A 16,311-nucleotide genomic window follows, 5' to 3' on the forward strand; every position below is an offset into this window, starting at 1 on the left:
AAATATTCTATACATGAGCTGAGGACAAAAATACACAGTAGTCTCTACAAATATAGTAAAAGCTGAAGATAATTTTTCATTTAGCTACACAGCTTGCAACCAGAAGGGCACAAAGTGCAAATAAAGACAGATGCCACTTCTTAATACACTTGTAAGAATAAAATGGGTTAAGCTCTACAGACCAACTCTGTCTAAAGGCATTTTAAATTGGCTGGACTGTGCTCCCTCCATGCTATCAGTGGAATTTTGTGAAGACACAAAGCTTGTGACCAAAACAGCTGTTCATTTATTATTCCATTTACTTCAAAAAATACCTTCTTTCTCCACAGAGTTTTTCAGCTAGTTTCAACCCAGTCTGTCAACAGCTGGTCTTCCTGACAGACTAATTTCCCACAGCAAACCTAAACACTTTATGGACTAGGTTACATGTAATTCCTGAAGACACCTCTGTAATCTGTATCAGATGGAAAACAAAGTCTAATCAGCTCACCCGGCCATGCAATGCTCACCCCCGGCTGGACTGAACTGGTATGCTAGCTGCCCACTGGAATATTAGGCAGTTCAGGAACTGCCAAATGTAGCTCCCTGGTACCCAGAAAGGCAAAGGTAGGTAGAAGAAATAGGAGGTAAAGGTGACAAACTGTCTCTGGTAACAGCAACATCTCTGTTCAAAAGCCAATCCCTCTTCATTCGTGCACCTCACAGAAATAACTGCTTCATGTGTTATGGTATGAGCAGTGACTCATACCAGAAATATCAAAAAAAGCATACTGAGCTCCTACTTTAGAGTAGAGAACCATGGACAAGTTACATTGTAGAACAGTGAATCTTGTTCCTCCACACCCCCATGTAATACAGATCTCACTAGTGATGCAGCAAAACTTTTTCACAGATCCCTGTGCCTTGAGATGATTTCAATTTCACAAATATACCAACACCTCTGAATCAGAAACAGCTGATAAAGGTATGTATCATTTTCTTGTATTTATCCAACCTAATAATTTGAGATGACCTTTGAAAACAAACTGAAGTATAATTCTGAAAACTGTTTCTACTAACTTGGCTAAGTAATTGTCAAAAGTAAAGTTTAGTTTGGTTTTACTCAAATATATGAGACCCCATCAATTGATCAGGAAATTATTTAAAACTTAAATACAAAGGTTCTACAAATACAAGGAAGTATTTAATATTAAGAATACACCAAGAGCATCACAAGCATTTCATTCTTACAGTATGAAAGTAGCATCAACCATGTTAAGTCAAGTTCCATTTGAAAACAATCAAACCCAAATTCTTTTAGTACTAATTGTCACTACATTAAGTTTATTTTATTCCTGTTGTGTCTGGGATATTACAACCAGCTAGATGTTATACTTCATTCTGTCTTACATGGAGCTATATTTTATTAATATTGCTGAAAATAAAACTGTTTATTGCTTTAACATGCAGTATCAACAAACATAAGATAGCTATTAACATGAGACAGTATTTCACTTAAATATTTTGTTTGTTTCCAGGCTGGAATGGATATGAGAAATGTTAAGCGTTGTTTAATGTTTGTTCACCTCTACCATGTGGCCAGGGTGGCTTTACAGAGCAATTATATTGGTGACATGAAAAAAAACCTCTTATTTCACACATCAGACAACAAAAAGAATGGAAAAATGTGCTGGAACGATCTGGAGAAGTTTAATCACTTTAGGCTCTTCACTTGAATCTGCTGTCTTGATTACAAGAGAACTAACAGCCAAGAACACAGAAATTAAGAGTTCCCATTACAGATAACACAGCAACAGAAAATCTCTGTTTAAATGAACACTTGCCACAGCATAAATTTAAGCACACACAGAGCACATGCAGCAATGGCCCAAGATAAACAAGCAGTTTCAAGCATATAAAACTTTTGCATGGGATGGGCATTTGAAGTTTGTACTCAACATAGCCAAGGTACTTTTCTTCCAGCTAAATATTAAAAAAAAAGTAGGATTTAAAGTGAGTTTTTGCCTTTGTTGCAGAAACTTAAGAAAATGATCAACAGATTGTAACTGCCCATATTTTTAAGTTAGATTCCCTATAGCTATCAACACAGCAAAGTATTACTTTGTAAGTATTACAAAGTATAGATTTCTAATAAAATGAACAATCATTTAAAACATTTACAGCACAGAACTAAGATTAAGTTTGTTACTCTTGTATCCATATCCACCAATCTAGTGCTATCTGTCATAGCACCAAGAGTATACCACCAACCTATCCTAATAGCAGGGATATTTTACAAGGGGATTTATTGCTTGGTCCTAATGATACCCATCCATGAACCCTGCCTTTAATTACTTCCAGCTCTGAATATTGTACAGGACACTTCTTGGGCTAAGCTCTTCTACCTATTTAACCTTCATGAATGAAGGATTCTTCTACGTATTTAACCTTCATGAATGAAGGATGTTATCCTGATGTCTTATGAAGATGAAATTAAGCGCAAGTTTTTCTTGGTTTAAGTGGTAAACATATTGATTCTTTAAAAAAGAACAAGTTCAGTAACACTGGAGAGAAAAATATCAAGTTATTTGAAGGAAAAAACCTGTTAGAATCCACAGATTGCATCTGAAGGAAATAGTAAAATGTTACAAGATACTTAAAACAAGCAGTACTGGGGAACCACTTAGAACTGGTTTTGCTAAGAGAAGAAATATTTAGTTCTGAAAACCAGCACCACTCCAGCTACATTTTACACCTCTCAACTACTACATTCACATCAAGATATCATCTGACAATATACTTCTGCCTATCCCTATATTTACTAACCACACTCACATCTCTCAGCTTACTGTTCACAGCCCTTACAGAAAGAAAATCCATGTCAGCATGAATTTAGTATGCTGTTTTCCCATCTACAATCATTTCCTTTGGCTGGTCGACTCAAACCTCTGAAAAGCCTGCATTCACATTCAGTACCATCAAACTGCTTTAAGTAATTCCCTACTAATGGGAAATTTATTTAAATTTATTTAAATTTAGGGCATAAAGAACTACTGTTCAACTTTAATAATGTATAAGAAAAGGTTGGCAAGTTGTTAACATTTGTCACTTGAACTACAGTGACACTACTTTGGAAGAAAGAATTTCACTGAAGTCTTTGTGGGGAAAAAAAACATCAAAACACAACATATCCTTATAAATATCTCAAAACAGAATAGTAAATCAAGCATAAGAATTCATGGGTTTAGGGTAGTTTGATATGAAACTAATTCCATCAAATACACTAATAACCATTGAAATAATTCTGCAAAATGTCTAGAGTCTGAAAATATGTGATAAAAACATTAAATGATTTTTGTTACTGTGATGAGGAAGTAACACTTACTTCTGTCCTATACTAATGCACTTTTATCCTAGTTCTAATATACTGCTGACCATACTTTCCAAAAAAGGACTCCTCAGTGTGGTAGAAGAAGAGAGGAAAGAAGGAAATAAAACCCCCACCAGTTCTGGCACATTTGTTGGTGAAAAGAGTAAGAAACAAAAAACTGGTGTATAAATCTACAGCAGTTGTAAAATTAGTTTCTGTGCTGATTTAAAGACACAGACTGAAAACCTACACATCATTTAACCTAGAAAGGTCAGGATTCTTTGTCCAATTGCATTAAGAATACAATCTCAGAGCTTCTCCCATGTCAAACGAGAATTTCATGTATTAGTAATCTTACGCCAAGCATTCCTAGAACCTAGCATTTAAACACTTATATATTCACTGAAAAAAACTTTGAAGAAGTTTTCAAATAATTTAGTCAATTCTTCACGTTTTAAAATTTATCTTCTTTGAAAACAAAAGATGAAGGTCAATATTCACACAGCTTTATGTGATACAACATGCCACAAGAACATGCAAAAGATTAATGAAATACTTTTTGATTTCCATGACTCATTAGCCTCTCTCATTTTACTTGACTGTGAAAGTGCTTTAGAGGCAAACCCAGCCAGATATAAAGGTAAATAATTTTTAAAGAGTGTTAATTTTTTTTCCTATTAAGTAGGAAAAAGATGGCAAAACTCTTTCCACCTTTTCTCTATTTCTTTCTCCACTGTTCATTTAATCTCATTTAAGTATTTTTCCAAGCTCTTTGAACTAGTCCTAGGTTCCTGTATAAACACATATTAATATCTTTCTAGCATGTTTTATTGAAAAGTTACAAACATTCCACCTACTGATATTGTTGATAACTTTTGCAGGTATAGAAATACTAGAAAACAAACAAATTAAAATAATGAATCTTTTAAAAGCTCTCATTGTAGACTTCATTTAAAGTCCTTTGCATCCAATTACAACAGTAATTTTAATCAGCACTCCACTAATAGCCAAAAGTGATGCTGAGAAAACTTCTACTCCATAATTTTGTCTAGAACATTTTTTCAGTTTCCAGGCAATGCTGTAGGGATAGTGAGAAATCTGTATCTCTAACTCACTTGTCATTTCCATCTCTGAATTAAACTGCCTTGCTTCTTCTCAGCTATCTTGTTTACAATTTCTGATATTCTCACCAGTTTCACTGAGTGGACCAAAGCACCTTATTCAATCATTTATGAAGAAAAAGTCAAACACTGGTTCTTAAAAATACTTATGACTAATGTCACTCTCCAACACTGATTTACAAAATTTAATTATATAACTTCATTGTATTATATCTAAAATTTGGTAGTAAAATGAAAAGCAATACTGAAGGAATACTTTTTAGCAATTCCACATAGAATTTTAAGAAAAGTGAACAGGCATAGGGAAGCAAGAAAAAATTTCTGTCAGTTCAATTTATTGTCAAGGCCCCAGTAAACCCATGGAAAAAGTCTAGAGAACAATTTGTTTACAAAAACTAGAAAAGGGTTTTCTTTCTATTTTTTATTGAAGCAGAAAATGGTTTTATAGATTGAAAAAGTAATTTTAAACTGCGGATTTTTGTGAAACAACGGTTTTTATAGGAGCTATACATCGAGTATTGTCATCACCTGGTCTAATGTAAAAGTACTATCAAAACTTGCAGCCATAACAGATTTCTAAAAAAAGGCAGTGTCCACCATGAGATTTACTTTCAAAAGGTATTTTATTGGTGGTTCTGAGGGGGCAAGAATATGTATTTCTGTAACTATCAAATACTTGGAAAATGCAGGTTTAGTTCCTCCCCAGGTAAGAATAGATTGAATTGTCTTTGGAGCCTTTCAGTTTACAAGGTAAAGAATGAAAAACAGTACTTCCCTCATATCCCTAAAGAAAAAAATGGCTATGATTCTAATCCCTATTTTCCTTTCTATCATAACGTCTAGCATCAAAGAATCCCACTGGAATTCCTGTCATGCCTGTGTTGCTCTGATTAGATTAAATCTCTACAAGAATTTACTCACCACTAAAAAAGCATTATTAACACTATCTGAAATTAAGTTATCAGTAAGATCTGAACTGAGAAAGCCATCAGTGTGTTTTGGAGACAGTTTGCTTTTCCTGCTTAGATTTTCTACTACAATCACTAGCCAGCTGACCAACAAGAAGAAACTTCGTCTTTGTGTGTACACACAGGACATGCCTTTCAAATCTGCTTTAATTTTAAAAAGTGAGCCTTTAGAGTCCTACAAGCAGCCTTACATTTCAATGAAGAAAAATACTCTGATGGAAGATGTTTTCTGTTCTTTTAATGCCAACACAATCTACCACAGGACTTCAGGAAGAAGTTTCACCCACAACACTTATCCCAGAATTAGTACTAGGGTTCTTGTCACTTACCATTGAAGTGGTTTCTTTTGATCCTGAGAAGGGTTGGTGATTTTCTTTCACAGCAGGGACTTCACCAGCTTACCCAGGTTTGGGTTTGGATAGGGTGCTAGAAGATGGGCAACCTAGCCTTGCCCTGTGGCTCTCTCTCCAAGCTGGATATTCTAGGTCTAGAAGTTGAATGGGAGCAGAAAAGACAACACATTCCCCTTCAATAAACAGGTGAAGCGGGGCCTGGTACTTGCACATATGTGTTTTAGACAGAGCCTTCTTAAGGAATGATTCTTTTCCCCTTAATTGGCATGCATTCCCTGAAGGTTTCAAGAATGAAAGAGAGCCTTACATATATTTCAGACTCAAAGAATTTTCTTTGGTCTATATCTAAAATCTTTGTACCTCAACCATCACAACAGTTTCAGATGTTTTCAAGAAAGAACTTCTCCTTTGCTTCTACTGGCAAACATACATCATCAAGTAAATCAAGGCAGTATTTTATTTTTCAGAATGCACAACTCCACCTCCATTTAGAGGAAAACTGTTTTTATAGATTGGTGGGATATGGATACAGACACAAGTAATTGGAATTATTTGTCTTTCTGAAGCAGGTATCTGAAAACTCTTCTTTTGACGAACAGTTCAAGAGGCCAAAACTGAGATAAGACCAGCTACCAGAGATAAACAGCCCTCCCTTTAGGCTGAGAGAGAGTCTCCAATCCTTCTGGATATGGTAATTTGATATAGTGTCAAGTCTCTAGTGAAGTACCTTACCTGAATCATAGGAAAGTACATTTTTAATTGTACTTCAACATTATCAGGAATCAAAAAAGAAAGTTATATTGTATCACACAGCACCAGAACATTCCCCCACAAAATGGCATCAAAGCCATATTCCATCTTGTTTTATTAGACAAGAACCCACCTAAATCATCATGATCCAGAGCTCCACATGAAAATCAGATGCAAAACCAATGGCCTATTGCTCCAAGTAAAGGAACACCACACAGTTATAAAGTGTTTATTTATGATCCAGGTTGAAGCTCTCAAGTACCTACCCAAAAGTTTAAAGTTGTGCTGCTTTTTTCAAAAGGAGAATGCATAAAACATCAGACCAGACTACAGAACTTTATCCACTTAAGAAAGAATGCAGGGAAGTGGCAAAGCAAAGCTTTACTGAATTTCCCATTTTCGTAGTTCCATTACTGCTAGGAACACACATTGTGGTCTCTGTGCTCCTTATGTCCCCTGAGTGCCTTGTTAGAGGCTGCTGGTCAAGTGAAAGTTATTTTTCACACGCACACACATTCACTTAGACAATCAACTTCATTCATTCTGTCTGCCATATGAGCTATTTTCAAACAGTGAGGACTCCTGTTTGGTACACACCAGCATTCAGCAGTAGACAGTTATGGCACACCTCCTCCCTGTGTGGTCGTTCAGGCAAATACTAAGCTGACCAAAGCCGATGAAACAGTCCATAACTTTGGGTAAACATCTTTCACTTATAAATGAAGATGCAGGAAAAAGTTACTGAAACAAGAATCAAACCCAGACTCACTGAGTCAAAGAACGTAACTTTGAGAGTCAGCTTAAAATTCAAGATATGATATTAATACTTACAGTAAAAACAAATACAGAAGAACCCTATGACAGAAAAAAAGCACACACCATCTTCATTACCCACATTAAAATAATACAGAATACTTACAAAGAAAGCAGTTAGCCAGAATCAGCTATGCAGACAATTTAAAAATTCCCCCCAAAACACAAAATCCAACTAGGCAACCATTATCAGGTCACCTGCAGTGCAGCCATTACAGGCAGATTTGTATAAAAAGCACTTGCACAAAAGTATAATTTTTGTTAGGCTGATGAGGAGAGTTGTATTTCTTTGAAACCCAATATACATACAACATTGACATTCATTTTTATCAAGTTTAAGAGTTTTGTTTTCTTTTTCTCAAGTTCCTGAATGTTTTAAAGTGTAACCAACACACCCCAGTGTTCTGCTATTCATTTACAAAATTACTGTAATCAGATTTTGTTTAAACAATGATAAAACTTCATCGCTACCCTAATTTCTTTTAATTTCAGTACACAGATCTGTCACCTGATTGGAAAGACATTCCAATCAAAACTAGCTTTTTTGAATGTCTTGTAAAGATACCTACAGAAATGCACAAATACAGATATGTGCAGGAATTCACTAGGTAGCAGGTAAATCTAACTTAATAGAGCCATTAATGCAGTATTAGTAGTGATTACAAATGACTGTATTTCACACACATTATTCTGAGATACATAAATTGCATTATAAAGCTGCTCATTCAATCTACTTTATTTGTTCTGGCCTCTGTTATAGATTAATCTCAGCCAACACAAAGGCTTGTATTAAAATTAAAACAATAATAATGAAACATATGCATTTTCTCCTACATGGTATCAGAATAACAGAATTAACTTCCAACACAGATGGTAAGATGATACTTTTCTGTTACTTAGGGGCATGAAGAGAAAGGCTTGTGGTCAGATTTGAGCTCCTGAAGTTTGGGGTAAGGGAAAAAGTGGATTGAGCTCCAGCCAACATAATTAAGAATGTGCCAGTAATAATGCACATTACACAGGTAAAAGGATAACAAGAATTTTCTTTGCTGCCCACTGGGGAAAAAAAGGTGTAGTGTGTGCAACTTTTAGGCTACTCCTACAACTCGAAAGCTTTTCCGCATTTCCAGAAGCTATCTTATAATCACTGCTGGAGAACTTACTGCTTGCAAGGAAAGAACAGCCCTAGCCAGAACCTTCATTTTCCTTCTACAGAGGCAGAGAAGTCCCATATTCTTACAGGCCAACTTAAAATAATAAAAAAAATGTTGAGTAGGTAGCAGCAATCAGGTACAACGCCCTGTAACCCAGAATTCTAATCAGAAGTAAAAATGAGTAGAGTACAAGCACAAACAAATACTCCTAAGTCCATCTCTTCAGGATGTAAACATGAAGGCAATCAGAAAAATTTACTCAGGTCCAGATCAACCGGGCTAGATTAGAAAAAGAGTTAATACTGTATAGAGAGATGATGTACAATTACATAATAAAAACTAAATAACTGCATGAAAATTGCTCCATACATGCAAAGACACCCATGTATCATACCACTCTCCTAAATGCATACATGTGTGTACATGCACATACATATGTGTGCCTGTGTATGTATACACATCGCCAAAATGCAGGAAAATCCATGTTGTTAAGCACTCAACAGCAGAAATATTCCCATGCCTCCAAAGAGTGCTTTCTTAAGACTCTACTTACCTCATGAAGTAGAGCCACAAACTGGGAGTTTTAGGTTTTGATTGTGTGATGCCATTCTTCTCCCGTCCTTAAGCTCACAAGCAATGACACACTGAGTTTAAAACCAAAAATATTGCAAAGCAAGCTAGACAAATTAGATACTTACTTATCAAAGCTATCACTGTATTTTATGAAGCTCTCCAACTTTTCCTTGGCATATTCTACCACATCTGAATGAAGCTCTATTCCATGATTTATCCCGAAAGGTCCTGTAAGTAAAAATAGCATGGTGGGTTTTTGTGGTGTTTCTTTTCTTTAAGCACAGCAAAACTGCATGGAACAGCACCATACTGTGTAAACATTAAAAACACATAAAACAGAAGTCTCCAAACGCTCACTGCTAGACAAAGTTATTTTTTGCATCTGCATTACCAGTGCTTAAGAGGAAGGTAAAAGGCCAAAGGTTCAACAAAAGAACAGGGATAGAACTACAACAAGACAATTATAGAATGAATTTTCTTTGTGAGCATGCAGAAAATAAGTTGACTACATTGAAGTCAGTCTTAGCAAATTATTTTTCAACACATTACTTGGAATATTAAAAAAAAATATAATTTAGTCTGCATTTTGATATTTAAATTTTGAAGACTTATGGCAAACTTTTTATCTCTTGACAATTTAGAGATGGGGATTATATCCCTTAGCCACATATGGTCTTCTATTTTGCAGGTTACAAAATCAGAAATTTGTTCTTGATTTAGTTATATATAATAATTAATTTCCATCTACAACAGTGAAATTGCCCACACATTATAAACTGCCCACACATTATGTTCACTCATCACAATCCCATCACAATTGCACTGCTTTCCTGTAATCACATCCAAGTATAATTCCAAACCATACTGTGTGCCAAAAGTTAATGCTATATTTCAGGAACAAGAAGAAATCATGAGACAGTATTATGAGGATTATCCACATCAGGAAGGAATCTGAATCAGACAGTCATATTTGCTGTGAGGATTCTAAATTTAACATGAACTCATAGCCCAGGGTCTTTAGTCATTGGAGCATAGAATTGGAAAAAGGAGAGAGAAGGGGAAGAGGGAAAGTAAACATCAATAAGATTAGACAAAACTTATATTTATATCCTCTACTGCATTCTAAATCTTTCCTTAATATTTAGCTCCATGATGTTACTCCAGAGAAACAGAATTCAATTTGTCTTTTCTAGGACACAGATTAACAAAACAGACCTCGGGGTTAATAAGAGAGGTTTCATTTTACTGCAAGAAAAATATAGCATACAGCTATATACCATTAAGCTGATCAATAATTGTAACTCTTAACATAGTTTAGAACATTTTCTACTGGGTGACATAAAACCAATCCATTAGGTTACCATTGGCAGTGCTTGTAAGACCTCCCTGACTGCAAGCAAGAGGTAGCTATCATCCCACAGATGTTCTTAAAACTTGTAAAAACATGTACCTCCTGCTGACATTCATTCTTACTGTAAATTCATTTTATTATTGGTCACTTTAAGAAAAGCATTGGCATAGGCAATCCCTTTCTAGATGCTTGTTTAACATTCTCTTGTACCATAACAGGCTATGATGCTTCTGACAGCTCTGCAGCAAACAGCAGTATTCAAGATATGTCTTCTTTACTTAAAAAATAATCACAATTAATTTAAACTTATGATTTAAAGTTAATTAAAATGCATAAACATCATCTGTCCAAAAATTCACGTGTACATTCCTTCAAGTACCTAACTTTGAAAACAACTAAAACATCCTGCAAATGTCAGTTGCTCCAGCAGCTTGAAATTAAAACTATGAATGCAGAACACTACCACATCATCATACATCACAGTACCTTCACACAGAAAGATGGGGAACGTGTTCTCTTCTTTCAATAGGAAAGTCACAGCTGGACATGTAAGCAGAGTCAGCTATTCTAAAAATGTAAAACCAACTTCTCCACTACTCTCTGAAAACAACTGGCCTCTTTCAGCATAATGAGCTAGCAATTCCACCACCTAGTCTGGACTTTATGTTTACATTATAACAGTATCAGCAACAGTCAATTCAATCTCTATGGCTTGGTACAGGGTCTTTTCAGTATGCTGCCATACTTAGAAGTGATCACATTTCAGATTATTTGATAATTTAACCTAGTCATTTTGACACTGCCAACGTGGCAGAAACATTTCCACTACATTGTCAAATTTAAAGATATGCAATTATTGTTAAAACCTACACGGTTCTGCTACTCACTGCAGTGTATGCTGGAATTAGTTTGGAAAAAAAGTGAGCTTTCAAAATTTTATATGGTTTATTTGTCACAAAATTACATCTGTTTAAAGCAACTGTTCCCTGGCTCAAAACAAACACTAAAGAAGAATTACTATATGTAACTAATTTTATTAGAAGGAGTATAATAAGGAAATAAAGGCACATAAATTGCATTTGTACCTTCCATGCCTCAGCCTAGAACTCAGAACACATTACAACACTAAGACTTTGGTGACAGGGTACAGCACTCCAGAAACACGGAAAGTCTACTTCTGTAAGAAGCTGAGCAGTTGCTGCTCCAGGCTGCTCAAGACCTGCTAGTGACTATCAGCACCTAAGCTGTCTTTTCGGGAACATCTGCAGGGTAACTCTGCGCCTCAGGAGCTGTCAGCCAACCTCACCCTCCAAAGAAGACAAGTCTTTTCCCGTTCAATTTCTTCAACTCTGCATATGGTACTCTGAATGATAGGAATTCTGTTTGATACAGAGAGGATAAACCCAGGAGCATTCAACAGCTACTCCAAATTGGTTAAATACAATAGGTACTCGTGCAATATATACAAAGTCAAGTGCAACAAACATGTATTTCTTTTTTTTTTTTAACACAGTAGTTAAGAAAGAATAACGAAAACTTTCCACAAGACAGACATAAACAAATACCATTAGTCACAACCCTGAAGAAACATTTTAGAGAAAAAAATTACTCAATGTTTACTAATTGTTTTAATACTGAACTTAAAATATTACAATCTCATATATCTACTCTCAATTCGAAACACCTCCAAACAGGGAAAAGCAACACACTAACAGAGTAGATAGCTTTATCCTAGTTTTACCTGTGAATGAACATAATTCCTGTTTCCACAAAACAGTGACATCTCTTGTATTTATTAGTATTAACTAGAACAAAAGATACTGCCAGAGATACCAACGAATGATGTTTATTATGCACTATTAGGCATAATTTCTTCTTTCCAATAAATAAGAACTGATGACAGAAAGTAACAAAATTAATTGAAAATTAACGAAACAACTCTGGACACCTTACTTTTGTATATTAATAAATATAAGCAAAATCTGTTATTACCTGTCAGCAAGGTCTCTGCAACCAAAGAAAAACTGCATGTAATATAGTGAATAAAACTGCATCTACAAAAACTACACATTAAAATAACTACAGTTGTTTTATGTAATGAAATTAATTTGTAAAAAAATTAGTTGTTGGTGCATGTGCTCTGTAGTTTAAATGTTGGGCATTAGGAGATTTAACACATTTTTCTATATAGGCTTTAAAATTTAATTTAGGCAACAATATTTAGTTCCACCTTTTTCTCATGTAAGAATTGTATTTGAAAACAAGAAAAACCACAGTGCTGGTGTGTTCAAACTCTTTTGAAAACCTACAGATGTGATTAAACAGTCTCATCAGTCTACATCCCAAAATGTTCTCACTAATAAAATGATCAAATATATTTTAAATAGCTGTTTGACACTGATACAATTTATTTTTCATTTAAGTTTTCATTAAAAGAGATTAGCCTTTTCAATTAAGATTTTCCTTTCCATAACCTGAAGGTTAAAGCAGTAACCTACAGTAAAGGCATAAACAGAGTGCAAATGCTGACAAAAATTTTAGTCTTAAAAAATTCTTCCAATCTACCCTTTCCCTTTTAAGAAAAAAAAAAAGGACTGTTTCCTTTCAAATGAGAATTTTACACTAATTATAATTATAACATTTTATAATTTAGGAAGAATTTTCTCTTCCAAAACACCACATGAAATGCCACCAAACTACAGCACCAGTGAACTGCTTAGAGATAACAAACAATATTTTAAGAACATATCTCAAAGATCCAGCCTTAAGTACAGTACTGTCATCATCAAAAACGTAAAAGTAAAGTTTTACAAGGCTTGCATAACCTTCTAAAATATGAAAACCTGTCATATTTGAATAAAAACATTCAGGTTACCCAATATTAATAATTACCTAATATTAATCCCACCATTGTACTCAAGTATCCGGTTCCACTACCCAGATTCAGAAAAGACAATCCAGGCTGAAGTTTCAGTGCTTCCATGACTTCAGAATAAATGCAAGGTGCTGACAAGTGTATATTTCCATGCTTCCAGGCCAAGTCTTTATAAGCATTGTCCCTGTATCCTTCCAGATAGTAATCACCACGATCAATTGCTCTGAAGGCTTGCTCCACACTCTCGGTGCGAATGTACTGAGCTTCTTTCAAGTTATCAATTAAGTCATCGTTGTCTTCTCCAGCACTCACAGCTCCTCCCATGCTGAACTTCTGTAGTAATTCAATTAGTTTGCAAAATACATTAGGAGGAGTTTTCCCAAAAGTATATGTATGTAATGGAGTCTCAGTTGGTTTTTCAGAAGGACATCACAAGTGAATCCTGCAAAACAGATGTGTTTACATAACTTTAGTTTCAAAAGACAAAGACATTAACTATTAGCAGGTGATGAAATATTGTTAGTACTGGATAACTCTATGAAGCAGAGCTATTAAAAGCCAGGACAGCTAGTATTTAATCAAGATCCTGCCCCTCAGATTTTAACTCAAAGCTGAGAAACATCAGCTTAATACATCAACTTGGGCTGTCTACATTATGAAAACTCCTACACTGCACTGCTTGCTAGACACTGTAAATACTACAGTGGTAAGAACCCAACACCCATGTTATATATTTGAGGGGCCATGGTCGGGACAGCAACTGCCTTTGGGCGACCTCTAGTCCCATCCTGAGAACTAAATATCCAACAGCAGCTGGAGGATGTACCAAGTTAGTTAATTTTGAAAGGAACTTGGTTTCCATGCTCTAGTATCACCCAATGGCCAGAAAGGGGTGATGTCCAGGAAACGCTTTTCAGATCTTCACTTTTGAGCTGAAACAGAATACTAGTGCAGACAGAATGGCACATTGCTCTGTACTGGAATCGAAACAGGAAAGCCCTCCAAGTATCTTAGCTCCTCCTAATGCCTGCCATATTCACTAGAGGAATACAAATTCCTTAAGTACCCAGAAGTTTTCAACAGCTTGCTAGCTCGTAAGTGTAATTCTACATAGCACCCTGTAATAAGTAAGTGTAATTCTACAGAGCATATTAACTTCAAAATAATTCCTTCTGATCTGTATTTTATCTGCAGTTATTTAATTACTAATTACTAAACTCAAAATCCAGATGTGAACATTTTTTATGTTGCTTCAATTATCAGTAAAATAGGAGCAGAAGACCAGGAGACAGGAAAACAAAGTTTGATGCACCACTTCTAGGTGAATAGAGTACACAGTGAGTATCAGAATAATGTTGATAACACATTCAAGTTTTAGCTGTTGTTAAGTAGTGTTTACCCTAAGCCAAGGACTTTTCCATTTCCCACACTCTGTCAGCGAGCAAGGTGCACAAGGAGCCAGGAGAGAGCATGGCCAGGACAGCTGACCTGAACAGGCCAAAGGGATATTTCGTACCACAGGGTATCACATCCAGTATATAACTGAGGGGGAGTTTACAGGGGAGGGGACAGAATGCTTGGGGCTGCTAAAGCCCTGGTATATCAGAGGTGAAATGATGACTGTTCACCATTCAGCTATGTGCTTCCCTCTGAAGCAAAACCTATTCTCACTGACATTCTGGAATGGAAAGAGGTAAAAAGTCACCAGGTGCAATTATTCAGCAAGAAAACATCAGATTAAAGTAGAAAAAACACACTGCTGAACACCCTAGTGCTCCACAGCAGAATAAGTAGGCCTGGGTGTGTTGAACTGCACAGGAACATTCTAACTGGAAAAAAGTCTACAGGACAATGTCGACAGAAAATATAAAACCTGAGACTTTTTCTAAGTATAGTTTACAAAAATATTCCAGCCCTACTCCCTTGCCTACACTTGCACCACCCCTGAAGGTTCAATGAATCAAATGATACTTCAGTTAAATAATCTACAGTAACTAAAGCAATAGCTTTTGCCGTCTTTCATACTAGAAAGTTCATGATTATCTTGAGATCTGTTTAGAAATAATTTTAACTAAAAACGCAAAGGTAAGAACTGAGCTTTCTTTAAGACCAACGCGGCTGCTACGTTTGAGAGACGGGAATGCCGCTTGCAGCCCTCCCTGCTGGGTGCATCCACCACCTCGCACCAGCAGATGGAGAACTCGGCTCGCCATCAGCACCGCGCCAGCAAACGTGCACAGCTCACGGATCGGAAAACGTAAAAAGCTTCAGCGTTTCCATCAACAAGTGTCTTCACTAGTTTCACATAACATTTATTTCCTGTAAATAACATTTTTCTCATTTTCAATACTCACCACGCTGTAACAGAATTTTTAAGGTATTTGGAAATTCTGTATTCTTGGTATTACGTGACAGCTCATGTTACTGCAGTGTCACAAGACTTTCTACTGATGATACCCATCAAGCATCTCAGCTTCATTAATGGCTGTCACACAAATCTCAAAGAACAGAAAAGGTGTGGTCGATTGCATGACATTGTGGGAAGTAGGGGAGAACAGAAATTGAGAGTCTCCTCTCAAGAGTGAGATACAGCAAAACACAGTGCCTATTTGGAAGTGTAGTTGAAGGTTACAGCTTGTTCTGGATACACTGCCCTGTCAGAAGGTGACATTAGGCAGATGGTGGTGATGATGTTTGCTTTTTAGATCCCTTGTTTTGGTTTGCTTTCATTAATCAACTACAGTGCTCTACTCTGGATTCTACAGCTACAGGTAGGCCAAAATGCTGCTCAAATGGAAAGTATTTTTGTTCAAAAACAAAAAATACCTGAGAAAGTGAAAAATAGATCTTTTCATGAAAAGTGGCCTGTTGTGCTGCAGAAAAATACTTTTTGATAGTTCACTTTCCTCCAATGCTTTTGTATTTGTAAGCTTTTGCCTTATGAAAGTAGAACTACTTCTAACAGAGATTATAGATACTTTAAACACACAAAAGAAAACCTCTC

At 35.8% G+C, this 16,311-nt stretch overlaps 1 protein-coding gene across 2 annotated transcripts in view; it reads right to left on the reverse strand.

Annotated features, from left to right (window-relative positions):
- The window catches only part of PCMTD1 (protein-L-isoaspartate (D-aspartate) O-methyltransferase domain containing 1), a 48,575-nt gene that overhangs the window by 16,504 nt on the left and 15,760 nt on the right, over nucleotides 1-16,311 (reverse strand). For both annotated transcript variants that reach the window (XM_085052815.1, XM_085052816.1), the window contains exons 2-3: nucleotides 13,325-13,749; nucleotides 9,207-9,309 (exon numbers count right to left, since the gene is read on the reverse strand). In XM_085052815.1, coding sequence (XP_084908941.1) covers nucleotides 9,207-9,309; nucleotides 13,325-13,631 — 410 coding nt within the window. In that variant the 5' untranslated portion in view covers nucleotides 13,632-13,749. The remainder of the gene's footprint in view (nucleotides 1-9,206; nucleotides 9,310-13,324; nucleotides 13,750-16,311) is intronic.

This window comes from Lichenostomus cassidix, chromosome 2 (genome assembly GCF_008360975.1).
Source record: "Lichenostomus cassidix isolate B80296 chromosome 2, HeHo_3.0, whole genome shotgun sequence".
NCBI lineage: Eukaryota > Metazoa > Chordata > Aves > Passeriformes > Meliphagidae > Lichenostomus > Lichenostomus cassidix.